General features: G+C 49.6%; 1 protein-coding gene across 1 annotated transcript in view; it reads left to right on the plus strand.

The window, feature by feature from the left end:
• LOC138522057 (RLA class I histocompatibility antigen, alpha chain 11/11-like) overlaps positions 1-18,491 on the plus strand; it is a 275,180-nt gene extending 256,689 nt beyond the window's left edge. The window contains exons 5-7 of the mRNA XM_069635290.1: positions 1,922-1,951; positions 2,272-2,311; positions 17,376-18,491. Coding sequence (XP_069491391.1) covers positions 1,922-1,951; positions 2,272-2,288 — 47 coding nt within the window. The 3' untranslated portion in view covers positions 2,289-2,311; positions 17,376-18,491. The remainder of the gene's footprint in view (positions 1-1,921; positions 1,952-2,271; positions 2,312-17,375) is intronic.
• Positions 18,492-19,520: the final 1,029 nt, after the last annotated feature.

Genomic DNA, 19,520 nt, shown 5'->3' on the forward strand with positions numbered 1-19,520 from the left:
CTCTCCCCTGGGATTTGGGCATCTCTGGTTCAGATTCAGGGGTTACAGAGAGTATGCGGTGCTTGCAGAGCCTTGTGGAGGGGGTTTGAGGGTAAGAACCAACAGTGTGAGTGACTTGCTGTTTCTACCCAGGCCTTGTGTATGGCTCAAATACTGTGTATTATGTTACTTTACTCTGCTTTCATACTGTGCCAGCGTCTGATCCTTGCCCGTGGCTTCTTCTGCCCACACCCGGGGTGTCCCATCTTATATGCCTTGTGTACATGCCTTGTGTATGGCTCAAATACTGTGTATTATGTTATGTTACTGTGCTTTTATACTGTGCCAGTGATTGATCCTTGCCCGTGGCATCTTGCGCCCCTGCCAGGGGTGCCCCATCTTATATGGATTGTCTTCTGAAGAAAGTTAGAGAATAGATGTGTTGCGATAACCTAAGCAATTTGGTTCCAAGGCAGGTTTGGAGAGCTATGAATTACATATCGATTAATGTCATGAATAGATTCTACACAACCTAACCCCCCACCTAGACCCCTCCCCTTACAGCCTTGCTACCAGTCACTGATTATACAGTAAGTGCAAGCTGCCTAGCCCCCCTTACAGCCTTGCTACCAGTCACTGATTATATAGTAAGTGCAAGCTGCCTAGCCCCCCTTACAGCCTTCCCCAGTCACTGATTATATAGTAAGTGCAAGCTGCCTAGCCCCCCTTACAGCCTTGCTACCAGTCACTGATTATATAGTAAGTGCAAGCTGCCTAGCCCCCCTTACAGCCTTGCTACCAGTCACTGATTATATAGTAAGTGCAAGCTGCCTAGCCCCCCTTACAGTCTTGCTACCAGTCACTGATTATATAGTAAGTGCAAGCTGCCTAGCCCCCCTTACAGCCTTGCTACCAGTCACTGATTATATAGTAAGTGCAGGCTGCCTAGCCCCCCTTACAGCCTTGCTACCAGTCACTGATTATATAGTAAGTGCAAGCTGCCTAGCCCCCCTTACAGCCTTGCTACCAGTCACTGATTATATAGTAAGTGCAAGCTGCCTAGCCCCCCTTACAGCCTTGCTACCAGTCACTGATTATATAGTAAGTGCAAGCTGCCTAGCCCCCCTTACAGCCTTGCTACCAGTCACTGATTATATAGTAAGTGCAAGCTGCCTAGCCCCCCTTACAGCCTTGCTACCAGTCACTGATTATATAGTAAGTGCAAGCTGCCTAGCCCCCCTTACAGCCTTGCTACCAGTCACTGATTATATAGTAAGTGCAGGCTGCCTAGCCCCCCTTACAGCCTTGCTACCGGTCACTGATTATATAGTAAGTGCAAGCTGCCTAGCCCCCCTTACAGCCTTGCTACCAGTCACTGATTATATAGTAAGTGCAAGCTGCCTAGCCCCCCTTACAGCCTTGCTACCAGTCACTGATTATATAGTAAGTGCAAGCTGCCTAGCCCCCCTTACAGCCTTGCTACCAGTCACTGATTATATAGTAAGTGCAAGCTGCCTAGCCCCCTTACAGCCTTGCTACCAGTCACTGATTATATAGTAAGTGCAAGCTGCCTAGCCCCCCTTACAGCCTTGCTACCAGTCACTGATTATATAGTAAGTGCAAGCTGCCTAGCCCCCCTTACAGCCTTGCTACCAGTCACTGATTATATAGTAAGTGCAAGCTGCCTAGCCCCCCTTACAGCCTTGCTACCAGTCACTGATTATATAGTAAGTGCAAGCTGCCTAGCCCCCCTTACAGCCTTGCTACCAGTCACTGATTATATAGTAAGTGCAAGCTGCCTAGCCCCCCTTACAGCCTTGCTACCAGTCACTGATTATATAGTAAGTGCAAGCTGCCTAGCCCCCCTTACAGCCTTGCTACCAGTCACTGATTATACAGTAAGTGCAGGCTGCTTGCTCACTCTCCTTATTTTATTTTTCAGTAAAAGACGGCTACACTCCACCGAGAGAAGGTGAGTGACTTCTGAATTATGGGTGAATTTAATTTTCTGCGTGATCTGGGCGTGGGGGGTGGGGGAGGAGATCCTCGCGTGATGCCCCTGAACCTTTGATATCATAGTTTGATTGATTATCATTGGCTGATCATCACCAGAGAGTTGGATAGACGGGGCTTCCTGACTCTCTTCAGTAATATTTTCAATAAACAGTCCCTTGTAATGTTATTAATTTTTTTGAATTAATAAAGATTTGTATGCAAAAAAGCTAAAACCTCTTTTAAAGAAAACGAGTGAAGCCTCACGCGGTGTCCGTCTTTCTTCTCTGTCCATATCAGGTCCTGCTGACTCGTAATCCAGCGCCTCTGATGCCTGAAGGTAGGGTACGGCGCCCCGTTGTTGCCATCTCCAGAAAATGCCACGCACAAATGAGTAGTCTATATGAGGATGTTTTAGGATGTGTCTGAAGGCCTGCTCCGTTTATGTGAACGTCCAGAGTTGTTACCCCAGAGCCCATGTTTTAGTGGCTTGAGTGGGTTTTGGTAGTAGGTGGGTCAAGGCTTCTCCCCCCTTTCCTCACCTATTGGTGGGGTTAGACGAGCACTCTACACCGCACTCAGAAAGGAAGTGCAGTGGACGAGGAAGCAGCTATCGTATACAGTGGTTAGTGTCCCTGCTTTCTATCGCTGTTAAGCTATGTACATTATTTAAGGAAAGTTGGTGTCAATTCTAGAAACGTACAAGTCTCTGGGGTTAAACGCTTATAATCTCAACAGTTGGAGCCAACGTCACAGACCGAGTTAGGACTCACTGATGCTCGGTACAGTGAGTACTCAAAGATGAGGCATATGGGGGACAGTTGCAGGACCATCCTCCAATCCACCATTATGCAGAGCTTCTTTGGAATACAGGTTGGCAGATCGGGGGGGGGGTGGTGATTGTCTGTGTGAGTTGTGGTGCAGAGCAGTTATTGGTGGAAGGGGGAATATGACCCCCAGTTGGCCCTCTTGTGCCTCCTCCATGGAAGGTCAGCTTTTTGAAAGTAACGCTGACAGGTTCTCTGCTCTGGGTACAGTTACAGGTCATAGGGGAGAAGGTCAGCAGGTCGGCAGGTCCCAGCCTTCGGGATCTGCTCTGGGTAGAGTTACAGGCCTCATGGGAGAAGGTTGGCAGGTCCCAGGCATCGGGATGTGCTCTGGTTACAGTTACAGGTCATAGGGGAGAAGGTCCGCAGGTCGGCAGGTCCCAGGTGTTGGGATCGGCTCTGGGTAGAGTTACAGGCCTTGTGGGAGGAGATTGGCAGGTCCCAGGCATCTGGATCTGATCTGGTTAGTGGGAAAGTGTCCGGCGGATGCCTTCTGTCTGGAATGGTAAGGAAAGGCTCTTTCACCGTCTCTCCAACACCAGTGACTGGCAGAACTTCACAGACATTCAGATGCTTTCCGAATGCCATGATGATTCCAGTTGCCGTAGGCCGGCTTCACTAGTCCTGGTGTTTAGAGCTTGTGGAACAGGGTGTTCCTGCAACTTCCTCTAAGGGAAGCCTCCAGAACATTGTCCTTAGGTTTGGCACACTTTATGAATGTCTAAATAAATAAATAAATAAATTGTGAGCAGTGACGGGTTCCTCATGGTCCAGGATCTCTGAGGAAAGGTCTATCCCTCCGGAACACTGTGAGCAGCGACAGGTTCCTCAGGGTCCAGGATCTCTGAGGAAAGGCCTTGCCCCTCCTGAACACTGTGAGCAGTGACGGGTTCCTCAGGGTCCAGGATCTCTGAGGAAAGGTCTCACCCTCCTGAACACTGTGAGCAGCGACAGGTTCCTCAGGGTCCAGGATCTCTGAGGAAAGGCCTCGCCCCTACTGTACACTGTGAGCAGTGACAGGTTCCTCAGGGTCCAGGATCTCTGAGGAAAGGCCTTGCCCCTCCTGTACACTGTGAGCAGTGACAGGTTCCTCAGGGTCCAGGATCTCCAGTTCATTGAAAGGTCTTCTTAGCCCCGGCTATCAGGGGATGGGTGCAGCCAGGAAGGAAAGTAAAAGGGAGTGGATGTGTCTCTGCCTTTGGTCATTCTGCAACGGTATTAACCCCCCTTCCCGGCAGGTTGGGCAATGCGTGGGGTCCTGCAGTATCGTACAGCCTAGTCACTGTTGATAAGGTCACAGACTGCATCCATTTCTCAGCACCAGCCTAGAAAGTTACCAGACATCCTAGGGTCCATCAGGCTTCTCTGGGTACCGGATTCTCCTAACGTTACATAGGCTGCATGCCTGTGGCCCCACTGTTGTTGACAGGGGATGCCCACTTACAGTTGGGAGAGGCATGACGAGTGCTCCAGATTGAGCCCGTCTCACACTAGTACCCTCCACCCCTTTTTGGTTCTGGAAGCCAAAGTTCCTTCCTCTGACCCAGATGTTTAGTGAGCCTCTTTCCTAAAATGCAGATGTGGAACTTTTTGTCAATCCAGTTCCTGATCCAGCGTAAGAGCCATCATTCAGCCAACACATGAGACCCCTGTGCTTGCTTTTAGGGGTCTTGGCATTGATGTCCACTGTCACAGGCCAAGCATTCACCAGAGCACTTGCACACCAAAACTGCCAAACCAGAGAGGGTGTATTTACCTAACACTGGGGTGGGAGTAAGGGAAGTAATCCATGATGGTAAGGATCGTTGCTCAAAGTCCCAAAGTTTTCAGAGTGGCTATTGCATGGTCCAAAGGCCCACACACCCCCTGAAAAATGCAGCCAAAGTCACGTTCAGTTCTCCAGGTAGTGGAGCATCTGGCACCCCTGCCTGCCGCTGCTGGTGCACGATGGCCCTCCTCTGCAGTGGTCTTTGGCTTGCGGTGGCATTTTACTTCTTTTCCACCTGTTCTTGGTTGATTTTTAGGCCATTGTTATTCATGCAGCAGCTGGGCTGGCTGGTGATATGATGTGATATGATAGGTTATTTATAAAGCGCTTAATACCCAGAGGTTTCTAAGTGCGGAGCCGGAGATTGAACCTGTGTTGCTCCGTATCTTCTTGCTTCCAAGGTGAGCATGTTGCCTCTGCCCAGGGCGATGCAGCAGCTGGGCTGGCTGGTGATATGATGTGATATGATAGGTTATCTATAAAGCACTTAATATCTTAATACCCAGAGGTTTCTAAGTGCAGAGCCGGGGATTGAACCTGTGTTGCTCCGTATCTTCTTGCTTCCAAGGTGAGCATGTTGCCCCTAAGTTATCCTCTGTATCCTCCCTCTTGGCTCAACATCTGTAGGTAGAGACCCCTTTAGGACCTGCACCAGTATGTCTCAGGTTCTTGGGTGGTTAGTGATTTTACTTGGACCCAGAATCTGGCTCCTGACTACCCACAAACCTTCATCTTGCTCTCTGGGGGTCTTTAGGCTTTTGCCCTCACCACTCGCTGGGCGTGTACCTTGACTGCACCCCTGCTCAGGCCTCACTGGTATTTTCTCCTGCTTCTTAGCACCTCTCTAGCCATTGCTGTCTTGGATTGGCCAATGCTTGTTCTCTGCGAGGAACCTCTGTCGCCCTCCTGCTCCTCTCTGACCCTTCTGTATCGCCAACCTTTCCCTGGCATAGGCATTCATACTTTGACTTATTTTTTATTGAGCAGTCATAACCTGACTGAGAACATCCCCCCCCTCCACCCACCACCACGAGGTATGATTCAGTCAATCTCATGAATATAGAAAACACTTCTAGCTAAGGAATGTGCTCCAGAATAAACCTCTGCAGCTTCCCAGATTCTGGGATTTAAATACTCCTAATCACTCCGATGGATAAAGAATGCCCTCCAGAATAAACCTCTGCAGCTTCCCAGATACTGGGATTTAAATACTTCTTATCACTCTAATGGATAAAGAATGTCCTCCAGAATAAACCTCTGCAGCTTCCCAGATACTGGGATTTAAATACTTCTTATCACTCTGATGGATACAGAATGCCCTCCAGAATAAACCTCTGCAGCTTCCCAGATACTGGGATTTAAATACTTCTTATCACTCTGATGGATAAAGAATGTCCTCCAGAATAAACCTGGCAGCTTCACAGATACTGGGATTGAAATGCTTCTTATCACTCTTTGAAAAAGAATGTCCTCCAGAAAACTCCCAGCTTTTCAGATACTGGGATATAAATACTCCTAATCACTTAGACGGATAAAGAATGTGCTTCAGTATAAACCTCTGCAGCTTCCCAGATACTGGGATTTAAATGCTTCTCATTACTCAGACGGATAAACTGCTAAAGGCAAAGAAGGGAAAGGAAAGACAGGCTGAAGAGGGAGAATAGTAACAGGTTAAAGGCAGTAGATCCTGAAAAGGAGAAATTAGCAAAAACAACAAAAAATGAACAATCGTAAAGGGGGCACTGCTGCGCAACAAGATGGCCGCTTGAGTGAGGAGCTCCTCTCTGGCATGAATCCTGATCGAATTATCCCCTGTTTCCAGACTGCATTGAACCTCGTAAACTACCCGCGCTGTTCCTGGAGAAAATCCTGAACTTGCAGGCGAAATCCCGACCGAAATCAGACTTCCCAAGCCTGGGAACCCTGGTGGTCCTTGAGGCCGCGGACCCGAGCTGCTTTGCAGCTCCACAAGACTCTACGAGGGCGCCGCGGCTCCCTCCTACACCGGGCCTCACAGTGGGCGGAGCGAGACTGGCGGACTGCGGCCACGATACATCCCGCCACACATTCTCTGGGCTTACTGTGCTCTGCCCGGCATAGAGCGCCCTGCAACGTCCCTCCCACCGTGGAAAGTGCTCGCGACGAGGCCTCCTCGGACCCCTCGTTGCTGCGCCCCGGGCCTCCCCGAAGCCCAGCTGCCGGCTTCCGGGCCCTTCGCTTGTGGCTGGCGCGATCACCCGTGCGTCCTGACACGGGCCACCGACGGATCTCCGCGGCAGCCCGGGGCGCGTCCCGGGTGGCGGCCCGACGGCCTGGATTGGACGTCCCCGTTCCCGTTTGTAAAGACTGGTAGGGGGTGCTCTGTACTTCTGCTCTCTATATGGTAGAGGAGAGGCACAGAGGACCCCAGCCAAGATTCTCTATTATTGGTAACGTAGTCGAGCAATCAAGGCCTAGCTTCTCAAGAGGTGATGCAGGCTGGTTCTTAAGTACAGTGTAGTCCCCAAGCCCCCACAAAGGAATGTCCACACACTGTATTACTGAAAACGCAGTCTTTATATAATTAATATTCAAAGGTTATGTACACTTATCACAATAACTCACTTTGTGCTCAGGAAAATCAACAATGGTAAATATCTACAATTCTAAAGTGGTACCACCAATATTATTAGATCTCATTAAAGTGCATCAACAATAATGTAAAAATGTCACACAGATCAATAAAGAGGAAACCAGCAATAGAGAGGAGGGAAAGCAAGATGGTTGAAACAATAGGCAGAATACTGAGTCCGCTTCCTAACCACAGTTCTGTGTGGAGACCCCCCCCCCCCACCTGGGCAACCTGTAAGATAAAGATATATAGCACAAGCCCAGTCCATATATTGATCAATAGTCTTATTCCCTCCTATAATGTTTTTACCCCCCCAATGTACCTGGTGGAGTCGAGTTCGTCGACGAGGCGTTGACAGATCCTTCTTGAGTGACCCCCTTTAAAGCAGGAGTCATGGATCGTCGAGAGGTTTCGAGGAAGGTGAACTTGGCGTTCGGCGTCGGGGAATCGACGACCGTTCTTGAGTGCTCTCCCTTTAAAGCAGGAGTCACGAGTCGTCGAACGTCCAACAGTGAACCGGGTAGAACGGCGTCGATGAGGCGGCAGCTTCGATCCGAGGGTGCTCGTCGACAACGGAGCGTTGGCGTCCTGCAAGGAAGAGGCGTGCGGGGCACCTCGGTGACAATAGTTCTGGACCGCAAAGAGTGTGAAGAACTGTGGCCCAGCAACGGCGTTGAGTCTTTGTGGTCGTGAGGTGGCGGGAAACCCACTGGCGGATTCTCCTCGGCACGTTGGTCGTCCTCGACTTTCTCTGGCGGGATAAAGTGGTCGACGGCGCGGACAAGGGAGTCCTTCGATTCGAATGTTCTTAGGCAAAGGAGTGGGCGGCTCCGGTCATCGACGGCACGGCGTCAAGCGGTCCCTTCTTCTGGGGCTACACGGCTTCGACGGGCCTCCAGCGGTTACGGCGGTACTCCGAACCCTGGTCGAAGGCAATGGACTTCGACGGCGGCGAAGTCCGGGTGCTTCACTTCGATCTCCTCGGCGGTCCCGTCTCCGGTCAGCAGCCCTTCGAGGGTCTGGCTTCCAGGGAGCTTCGGCGAAGGTCAGCGGTGCTCGATGGTCCCTCGGAGCACAGGAAGAGGGCGCCTCACCAGGTCCTCTCTCGGATCAGTCTTCCACGAATTCGGCAGCTTTCAGATCAGGTCGAAGCAAATGCAACAGCAAGTCTTCTTCTTCAAGCTGGGCGTCGAGGATCAGCAGTTCCAGTTACTCTCCAAGTGTAGACACAGCTTCTGAACAATTACCAGTGGTGAGAGGTCCCCAGATATACTATTCTGCCTCTCATCCACACTGCTGGGTCACACTCAGCAGCCAATCATACAGAAGGGCATTCATGCAGTCAGTCAGCCAATCAGGCACACAGTGCATTCAGGCCATCCACCTCCCTCTCAGACACTCACAACAAGGAATGTGGATTGGGACAAGTGCCCAGCCATTCAACACTACACACTGCATTCAGGCCAGTTTCGGGCAGGGCTGTCTCAGTCTTTGTCTCTTATGCCAGAAACCAGACAACCACAACAAGAAGTGCATATTGGTCACACACTCCATTCACCCAGGTCCCACCCACAGGAGGTACCCACAACATACAGTCACTGGGAAGGCTCCAGCTAGTCTGGCCTGGCCATCACAACAACACCATATTTGGAACTTCCACCCAACAGCGAGTCAGGGGGAAGGGACAGAGTCAGGGCTTCCCAGGACTTTGGGAAAACAAGTTAACAGGCAATAGAAAGCAAGAGGCCACAGGGGCCATCTTGTTTCCTATCAGGAATCAACTGATTCCAAAGGCAGGGCCTGGGTATCCCAAAATGGAGGACACCCAGAGCACCTGTCAAATTCAGCATGGAGCTGCCACCAGCCTATACCCTGCTCTGTGGGCCACCCACAGGTGCCCAAAAACATACACTAGGGCACAGGGTTGCACCCCCACCCATGGGTGCCATAAGGGTATCCCATGGGTCTGTACACCAAACCAAAAATAGGAAGCGCTGCACTGCCAGGAGTCCCACATGGACTCCTGGGCAGAAGATAATACAGAACACACATGAAAAAGGACTACAGGACAAGGACAGGGAGGCCCTGTCCCTCCCATACATTTCCAGCATCACACCGTTCGTCGTTCCCGAGGTGAGAGCTGCGTGGGACTGGGCTGGCGCTGCGGCTGGGCACGAGGCACGTGTAGGGCTCTCTGATCCGAATCAAACATATCCTGGGGCTGTCCCTGACGGACACGGCGGGCATCCCCTCATCTAGCTCGGAGCTTCTACCATCAAATTACACTGTGAAAATTCGCGCCTGTCAGCTCTGGCGGTCATCGCTCCGCTTACGCCACGGAGCACACCATCTTGGAACAACCGACGTTTCAGGTACACCGGGATCCCTGCGGACCTTGCGCTCTCCTGAGCCGTCCTCCATCACAATTTATCACGCAGCCCTCTCATACCATCAGGCCCAGGCCGTTTCTCCACCTCCACAATGCCTGGAAAAAACGCGGGCAAAACTAGGAAGACGGGACCGATGGACTCCTTTACTAGCTCACAATCATCTCCTGAACGCCCGGATCCTCAATCTCCGGCCTCACCCCTAAATGCAGAAGATACGAAATTTGATCACCTGCTGACAACAGTTCAAAATGGATTCCTGGCCATTAATGTCAAACTTGATGACATTGTCTCCACGATAGGCTCCCTAAAAACTCGCCTAGACAAGGAAAGTGCCAGAATCACAGAAGCTAAAAGCAGAATTGGCACGAATGAGGACTCTACTCGGCAAAACACACAGGACATCGCACTCCTCAGAGGGGAAATGAATAAACTCTGTGATAAGTGCGACGATTTGGAATCCCGGTCCAGACGCAACAACATCTGCATAGTCGGCCTTTCGGAGACCTTCTGCAAAGGTCCGATGGAGTCCCGAATCGAAGACCTTTTGAAATCTCTCCTTGGGGAAGAGGCACTTTCACCCCAGTTCCTCGTTGAGCGGGCACATCGCTCCCTCGCTCCGCCACCCAGTCCAGGGGCTCCTCCCCGCACAGTGATTGCCAAACTGTTGAACTACAGGGATGCCATCCTCAAACTGGCAAGAGAGAAAGGACCCCTGAGGTTTGGTAACGACAACATCCATATATACCCGGACTTCTCCGCAGGGGTCCAGACTCAAAGACGATCCTATGAAGCTATCAAGCACCAGCTACGATTGAGACAGGTCCCCTAGGGCCTTCTCTTTCCGGCGAAACTTCGTATACAACATGCTGGAAGAGCACACTTTTTCGAGTCTCCTGCAACAGCTTTGGCCTACATGGAAGCCTCGATACCCCTCCCGCCCGGGAGACGGGAACTTGACCAGAATGACTTGCAACAACCTGTATAACCTGTCTTCCTATTCATTGGTCCCAGCCGCAGTCATGGCTGGTCTCTGCTGGTCACTGTAAATGCTGGAAACAGGATGAGGCAGGGGGAACTCCTCTGCCCTCCATCCTTTAACAATGCCGGATGAGATGCGCCCGACCTCGAAGCGGAGTTGCTGCACTTGTCCCCTTCTTTGGGAACATCCACAAGTTAGTTAAAAGGGTTCATCATCAAGTTGGGTACGAAGGTGTGGGAGGGGGTGGGTACGGGCAACAGGGGACTGTTCCACTGTTCGAACACTACGTTAACGCTGCAGGAAGCCCCTGTTGGGCACCAGGCACGATGTTCAGTTGGCTTAACCATCGGTAAAATTGCACTCACGGTTTAACTTGCTGTCTACTCTATGAGAAAACCCACTCTCCCAAGCTCTTGTATGACACACGGAAACGGCACAGAAAACTAGTTCACTCAGGGGGCTTAAACTAAAACTGCTCACCTGGCATATACGGGGATTAAACAACAGGGCGAAAGCCAGCAAAGTAGGCGCTTACATTAACAGACATCACCCACATATCGCTATGCTCCAAGAGACTCGTGCATTAAAATCCACCAACGAAAGTATCCTGCGACAATGGGGGAAAAATAAGTATTACACGGAATACTCCTCCCAAAATAGAGGCGTCATCATGCTAATACACCCCTCATTGGGGTTCTCCACCGAGAAAAGCATAATCGATCCACAGGGCAGATATGTTGTGGTCTGGGGCACCGTGGCTGGCAGAAAATGTATATTGGTCAATACATATGGTCAAAACCTAGATGAGCCAGGATTCTACACGCACCTCCTTGCAGAGATAGGCCCTACAATGGAAGCCTGGGTATTGTGGGGAGGAGACCTTAACACTATCCTCGACACCACGTTAGATAGGTCCTCAAATAAGCCCAGAGCCCTTACTAAAACAGCCAACAGGAGGAACTTGCTTTGTCCGATGCATGTAGCGGGACCCACCCCACAGATAGAAAATATACCTTTTATTCCTCGGTCCATGAGTCTGAATCCAGAATAGACTATTGGCTCATCTCCTCCCCCCTCATCAACTCCATCGAATGCTGTGATATTCTTCCACGCACACTCTCGGACCATTCCCCTGTCACTCTAGATATACTGCTCCCCGACATCCGCCGCTCTGCACAGCGATGGAGGATGCCCCCCAACATATTGAAGGACCCGAATGTGGCGGAGGCTCTATATACTGAGATGGAAGAATTCTTCCAGCTAAATAAGGGCTCTGTGGACGGCTGGGCTTCCATCTGGGAAACATTTAAGGTGTGGGTATGAGGCAATCTTATGTCTAAGACGTCTGGTCTCCTCAGAACCGTTAGAACCAACTTGGGCAACACAGAATCAATCCTCAATCGCTCGAATCTGCCTATAGCAGGACCCATGACAAACGCATTTTGGCGGACATTAGTCTACACCTCCAAACCTTTAACGAACTGGCCACCAAAGAACAACAATACATGGCCATCCCGTCCAGGGCACGCAAATACAGGGAGGGTAACAGGGCGGGCCACCACCTGGCCCGTATACTTCGCAATGACCACAACCACACCCCTATTGCAAGTATTCTAACAGATGGGGGAACGGCTGTGCACGGGGAGGATGAAATAAACTTTGAGTTCACAGACTATTACATTAATATTTACGCCAACCACGATAGATGCACACGAGACGATGTAAAGTCATACTTGAGTAAGATTTCCCTCCCTAGGCTAACTTTAGAAGACAACTGGTCCCTTGAACAACCCATGACGGCCGAGGAAATTGCTGAGGCGATCAAACCCCTAGCAGCGGGTAAAACTCCAGGCCCGGACGGTCTAAACGCCGACCTGTATAAGGCATGCTCTCCGATACTCGCCCCAATATTGTCCCTTGTTTGGTAAGAGGCTATGAGTGCTGGTTCACTGCCTGAGTCCATGTCAGATGCAGTTATTACGGTGCTCTTGAAACCCAGACGCCCGGCATATGAACGCTCCTCCTACCGTCCCTTGTCCCTGATTAACATGGATGCCAAGATTTACGCAAAGGTGCTGGCCACTAGACTGCTCACCAAAATGACCACCTTAATCCATCCCGACCAATGCAGATTTATCCCTACGAGATCCACGGCCCTGAACCTGCGCAGACTATTCAGTGTTCTAGCACAGATCAAACCAGAGGCACAAGCGGCAGCCATTTCACTCAACGCCGAAAAAGCATTTGATTCGGTGTCCTGGCTTTATATGTTTGAGGCTCTTCACAAATTCGGATTCGGCCCTTATCTGATAGGTTGTGTCAAACTTCTCTACTCCTCTCCCAAGGCCAGAGTTCTAACCAATCATACCCTATCCAATCAATTTACTCTATGCAGGGGAACGAGGCAGGGATGCCCCTTCTCACCCATCCTTTTTGCCCTCACTATCGAACCAGTGGCGGCTGCAGTCAGGGCTGAACAAGACCTTAGGGGTATAAAAATGGCCGGGGTATACCAAGCCATCTCATTGTATGCAGACGATATGATATGGCATTTGTAACGCGCCTATACACAAGTGTTCCAAGGCGCGACGAGGCAGGGGGGGGAACAAGGTGAGACAGACAACGATCCTACTAGGCCAGGTGTCATTCAGATCGCGCAAGTGCAAGGGTAGAGGGGACTGGGAAAAAGTGCAAGGAGAAGGGAGAGGGGGAAAGTGCTGTATATGGTTAGTAGAATACAAGATAAATAATAGGGCCAGCTGGTGGCAAGTGCAAGGAAAAGTGCAGGACATGGTTAGTAGAATACAAGATAAATAATAGGGCCAGCTGGTGGCAAGTGCAAGGTAAGTGCTGGGAGAAGGAGCTGTAGGATACAGAGACAGTCCCGTAGTGCAGGTAGGCAGTTGAGGGAAGAGTGGCAGGGCCAGGGACAGAGATCGGAGAGTGGCCCGGTAGCAGATTCAGTCCAGGTTCAGTGTTTTTAGCAGGGGAGAGAGGGAGAGAAAGCAGAGGCAAAGAGGAAGGTTTTGAGGTGCTTCCTGAACCGGAGATGGTTCTCCTCAAGTTTCAGGGAGGCAGGAAGGCTGTTCCAGAGGGAGGCCCCTGCTGCGGAGAGAGATCTACCCCCAGCTCGTTGCTTGGAGAAGCGGCTGACCCTGAGGTAGTTGGAGATGGATGAGCGAAGAGCTCGAGAAGGAAGATATTTCGGAAGAGAGAGTTGAAGGTATTTTGGCCCAAGGCCCCAGAAGGCCTTGTGGACAATGCAGAGGGTTTTGAACTTAATCCTCGCAGCCACTGGGAGCCAGTGTAGTGATTTCAGTCCTGGAGAGATACGGTCCTTGGGCTTGAGGCCAAGGACAAGTCTCGCAGTCCTGTTCTGGATGAGTTACAAAGGGCGGAGAGTAGAGGCAGGAAGATTTAGATAGAGGCTGTTACAGCAGTAATCCAGCCTAGAGAGAACCAGGGCTCTGGAGACAGTGAGCTTCTGGGGGAAGGAGAGGAAGGGAAGGATACCTCTGAGGAGGTGTACCTGGTAGTGTGACTTCTTAGAGATGTCAGAGATGTGAGGAGAGAAAGAGAGTGTGGAGTCGAAGATGACTCCAAGGTTTTTTGCTTTGCAGGTAGGCGCAGGAAGAGGGCCAAGGGAGGCCGGCCAGAGAGCTGCAGGGAAGGAGGGAGTGGGTGTGCCGATAAGTAGAATCTGTTTTACTGGCATTGAGGCAGAGGTCATTGGCGGCACACTATTCCTGGATAGCAGAGAGACAGTCAGAGATGAGGGAGGGGGAAGAGAAGGCTGAGGGTAGCCTGAAAATGAGCTGGGTATCATCCGCGTAGCACTGAAAGTTGGGACAGAGAGCGGCGATGCGGTGAGCAAGAAGTGCCAGATACTGGTTGAACTGCCAGGGGGAGAGGTTAGATCCTTGGGGGACACCACAGGTGGAGAAAAAGATGTCAGAGAGGAAGGAACCCAGTTGGATCTGGGAGGGTCGATTGGAGAGGAAGGAGGTCAGCCACGCCAGAGCCTGACCAGTGATACCCAGGTTATCACGGAGACGGTTAATCAGGATGGTGTGGTTGACAGTGTCAAAGGCAGAAGAGAGGTCGAGCAGAATGAGAACACAAGGGGTGTTAGAGTCAAGGTTAGAGAGCAGGTCCTCACGGATGTTCAGGAGAGCAGTTTCCGTGCTTCTGGCAGCTCTGAAGCCAGACTGATGGTCATGAAGACTACCAACAGATTCAGCATGGAGATTAAGCTGGGAGATGGCCAGTTTCTCCAGGAGCTTGCCCAGGAAGGGGGTGATAGAGATTGGGAGATAGTTAGCTGGGCAGGAGGGGTCGGAAGAGGGTTTCTTAAGAAGGGGGTGCACAAGGGAGTGCTTGAGGGGGGAAGGGAAGACTCCAGAGGCGAAGGAGTGATTGCAGAAGTCAGCCAGGGCAGGGGCCAGGGAGTCAATATGGTCCTTGATAGTTTTGGAGGAACAGGGGTGGACCTGTTTTGACGAGACTTTCATAGATCGGACTTGTCTTGAAACCTCGTCAGCAGAAAAAAGGGGAAAGGCAGAGAAGGAGGGAGGAGGGGTGGCTGCAGAAGGGCCAGAGGGAGAGAAGGGAATAGAGGGGGGGGACGGGGACGATGCACTACTATATGTTCAGGAACCAGAAAATAACCTATCCCCCATTTTGGCGGTGATCACCGAATTCACTACACACTCAGGCTACAAGATTAATACTTCCAAATCCGAGATCTTTCCGTTGACACATGCCACTACTTGCCCCACAAACACTCATGGCCTGTCATGGGCTCCCGATCACATCCGATAACTGTGAATCCTGGTCTCTCATGACAAGAACTCTCTTTATATAGATAACTATGAATCCACGCTACAAACCATATACCCTAAGCTTCAAATTTCGTCCAAACTCCCCATATCTCTTGCCGGCCGGATAGCAGTCCTCAAGATGACAGTACTCCCTAAGCTCCTATACGTCTTCTGTAACGTACCTATATGGCCGGGCAAGCTCTTCTTCGACAATCTGCGTTCCATGGCCACCACCTTCGTGTGGAACGGTGGCGCGAATGGAATGAAATGGAACAAATTGGTCGAACCCTATGATATGGGAGGCTTCGCCGCCCCTGATTTCAAACTGTACTACTATGTGGCACAGGCACACCACGCAAAGTTCTGGCAGGACCCCTTGGATAATACACCACATATACCCATCGAGCGCCATTCGGTCCGCCCAACCGATTTGAGATCCATCATATTTACGAAGTTACATAAAGATGATTGCAAGTTTGACCCTGCCTCCTGCACAGTTGCGGCATGGGCTGCAATAAGCAAACGTCTGCACATAGACTGCCCTTATGATTCCCAAGCCCCGCTCTGGAACTTCCCGGTCATTAGGCAGACATACGACATTGCCATCCAGAAAAACTGGCTACCCGAATATGAACTCACAATGAAAACCATGTTCCCTAATGGTAAATTTGTAACTCCTGAAGACTTTGCAAATTCAGTGGGCAGCAGCCAACTAGCCACCCTACAATTCCATCGTATGAAAGCCGCGTTCAAAGAAAGGTGGCCATCATTCCCTGACGAACCCCCCGAACATGTATGCTACCAGTCATTGTATTCTCAGGCAGGCACTGGGGTGTCCAAATTATACAATATTGTGCAGGCTCATACGAAATTATCGAACACCATCAAGGCATCGTGGGAAAAAGGCATGGGTAATACAATTGAGGAGGGGAAGTGGTCCAGATATTGCCTCCTCTCTAAGAAGACCTCACTTAATGCAGGCCTGAGACTAATACAATTCAAGGTTCTGAACAAACTACATTACACTCCAGCCAAAATGGCAAAGTTCTACAAGACCATTCCCGACAAATGCCCGAAATGCCACGCCCCTGGTGCGGATTCGTTTCATATGTACTGGGCCTGCCCCCAGATAGCGGGTTTCTGGCTCGCAGTGGCCAATATCCTTGAGGAAATAACACAAATCCCTGCACACCTCAATCCACCTAAATACCTGTTTGGCGACATTGGTAAGGTCCCGGAAAAAACGAGGAGACTGTTTAACGTCGCCTGCTCAGTAGCGAAGAAATGCATCCTTCAGAAATGGAAGAGCGGCCAGGCTCCAACAGCAGAACAGTTCCTTGCGACCCTCACTTACGTGAATGAATGTGAGGAAAACTATGTTAGTATGATGTCTGCTCCGTGTAAACCAAAAGACATTTGGGCCCTGTTCAGGGCATACTTAGATGAAACCTCCACAGACACTGAAAATTCGGACAATGATAGCGTGGATGATATGCCAGCCCACACAGCTAGCTAAATGTAACTTCTTTCTGTGGGTATATACGAGGACATGCACCTGATGTAAAAGTCTGCAAGGGGATTTGGGTTGTCAATTTGTAATGCGAATCTTTATTATGTAGATGCGAGACACGCAGAGTGTACTGTGACATGCAAATCAAAAATAAAGTTCTTAAAAAAAAAAAAATGAACAAAAGTCTTGCAAAGTGAGGGACACGTGACTAGGCATGGCACACAAAAAACATTCTAGTCTCCAGTAGAATGGTGCATTCTGGGATTAGGCTCTGACACAGCTGCTTAACTTGAAAGGCACAGAGCCATATTCTTTGCCTTCGATGACGTACGCTGGAGAACTTGCTTCACTGGTAAATAACTTTTCCATTGTTGCCTCATTTTATTTGAAATCTGTGCCCCGTGTCCGGTCGCTAGCTGAAAATGATAATGATGAAGTGGGTATCTTAAATATTCTTGCTAAAGTTGCTTCTCTAATCTCAAATATCCCTTTTTTACAGATGCAGGAACCTGGAAAGGAAGCTACTTTCAGCACCATCTAGTGAATGCAGAAACTAGACCAGGAATCCTTTGGGATCTCTGGGAATCTGAGCTCCAGGCAGATGCAGGAACATTAGGATCTCCTTTGTTGCTGCTCCAGGATTCTTGCTTTCATCGCACCGCACCTGCTTCTTTCAAAGGCACTTCCTTTTCCTTTTATTAAACTCCTATAAAATTGTATCAGGGACCTCAATGGGGCTTCATAATCTAGAATGATTGAGGGGGAGAATCGTATCTTGCGTTTATTCTGATGTGTTTGAAAACTTTCGATTTTTTGGGCAGAGCAAAGTACCCTCTAAATGCATATTCTGCGCACTTCATGGTTGGCATGTAGACATTTAAGTCCAGAATTTAGAATTTGTTTAAATGGTGTGCCTTCGAAACTCTCTGAATATCTGTCTGTAATTGCATTATTTCTGTGATAGGCTGTTCAAATTCGGCCACAAGATTTATCATGTATTGACCAAAGACCCACCTGTTTCTATCCCACAAGCCCATTTACCCAAAGTCTGTGCCTAGTGCCCTGCTGAGATCTGTGGGTATGGAGGTTGGAGGGGATCGGATAGGGGGGCCGAATGGCAAATCTTGGGGAGCAAGAACTTTAAGACAATTATTATTAGCCCCCCGTACACATATAGAATGAATTCTAGAGGCTCAGGTGAATCATTGGACGATGCTCGTGGGCTCCGCATGCAGAGATCTAGAGAGCCCACGAATCCGGTCTCTTTAGCAATATCCATTCCAAAGTCCCCTCAGTGGATAGAATGTGGCATGGTTCTGTGGCCGCGTCTATGCATCAGCTCACAGTGTAGCTCAAACCTTCATTCTCAGTTCAGAGTCATGGGTAGTCCTGGGGTACAACACGGTGGGTTTGGGAGGAGAAGGCCCGCTAATCATTTCCCCATAACCAACCCATTTTCTGTATTTGGCCACGACGATCAGCGATAACCAATGTAGAATGTACAGAGGCGGGTCTGGCCGTCCTAATTTTAATTGTCTCTGGGGCTGGGGTTTTGGATTTTGCTGCTTATTTCTGCAATAAATTAAAGATAATAAAAAAGAGCCTTTTTCATGTTCATGTTTGTTTATTTTAGATTTGGAAGACACTGAAGCCATACGTAGAGGGCTTCATGGCACTCCGAGAGGAAATGGGGAGGGGAGACCAGCAACAGTGGGAGGAGGTGGATGCCGGAAACCAGTCAATAGCATTTCTTGGAGCATCCAGACTGAAAGATCAAAAGAAATATCGAGGCTTAATACCACCAAAAATAAAATATGCCAGTCAAGAGTTCAAAAGTACATGTACAGTTTTATTGGTCAGATAGCTATCTGGCTCTCAACGCCTCACAGTGTGTACAGCAGACACCGTGAGGAGGGAGAGTGATGGACATTACAAAGACACAGGTTTATATACCTTTTCCACAGTCCCAGTTACATCGTCCAGCCCATCTTCGAGTTACATATTCATTAAGGGTTCGTAGCCAGTTCACATACCTAATGCAGATTCAAACAACTATACATTGTTCAATGTTTTCCTCAAACACTAGACATGTTTTTCTATACATAAAACACAATGGTAACATTTGTTTTCAAGCTTCAAGTTAATCCAGTTTCAAGGAACGTACACATAGATTTCTGCAAAGGCACACGGTTTCAGCTATTCAACATTCTGTTCCACTGTATGAACGAGGATGACGCTATTGATACAGACAACATCTAAATTACTGTTCAGTTCAACTCTAATTTAGCTCCAAGGTTTCTTAGTGCCGGACAAACAATCCACTCTCAGCAGTCACAACATGTTTATCTGTGTTGACACAGTGCAAAGTTCATTTTTCTATGCTGGAGCCGAAAACACAAAGTTTAACATGTGGCAGAAACAGGAGTTAATCAAAATGGCGGATGATTCTAAAATGGCGGCGTAGTCAGCCTTATTCAGGTTCATTCAAATGCGATTTTCAATGTGATGCGAATGCGCTTATGCCAATGTTGGTTATCAGGCAGTATTATGTGAAATATACTTTAACACAGACCAAGGTGCAAAGTGTATACATCCATAAGCTTGAAGCCAAGGTCCAGAGTACATGGGGTGAATCTGGCCCATG

Source organism: Ambystoma mexicanum, chromosome 13, assembly GCF_040938575.1.
Source record: "Ambystoma mexicanum isolate Mex_15411 chromosome 13, UKY_AmexF1_1, whole genome shotgun sequence".
NCBI lineage: Eukaryota > Metazoa > Chordata > Amphibia > Caudata > Ambystomatidae > Ambystoma > Ambystoma mexicanum.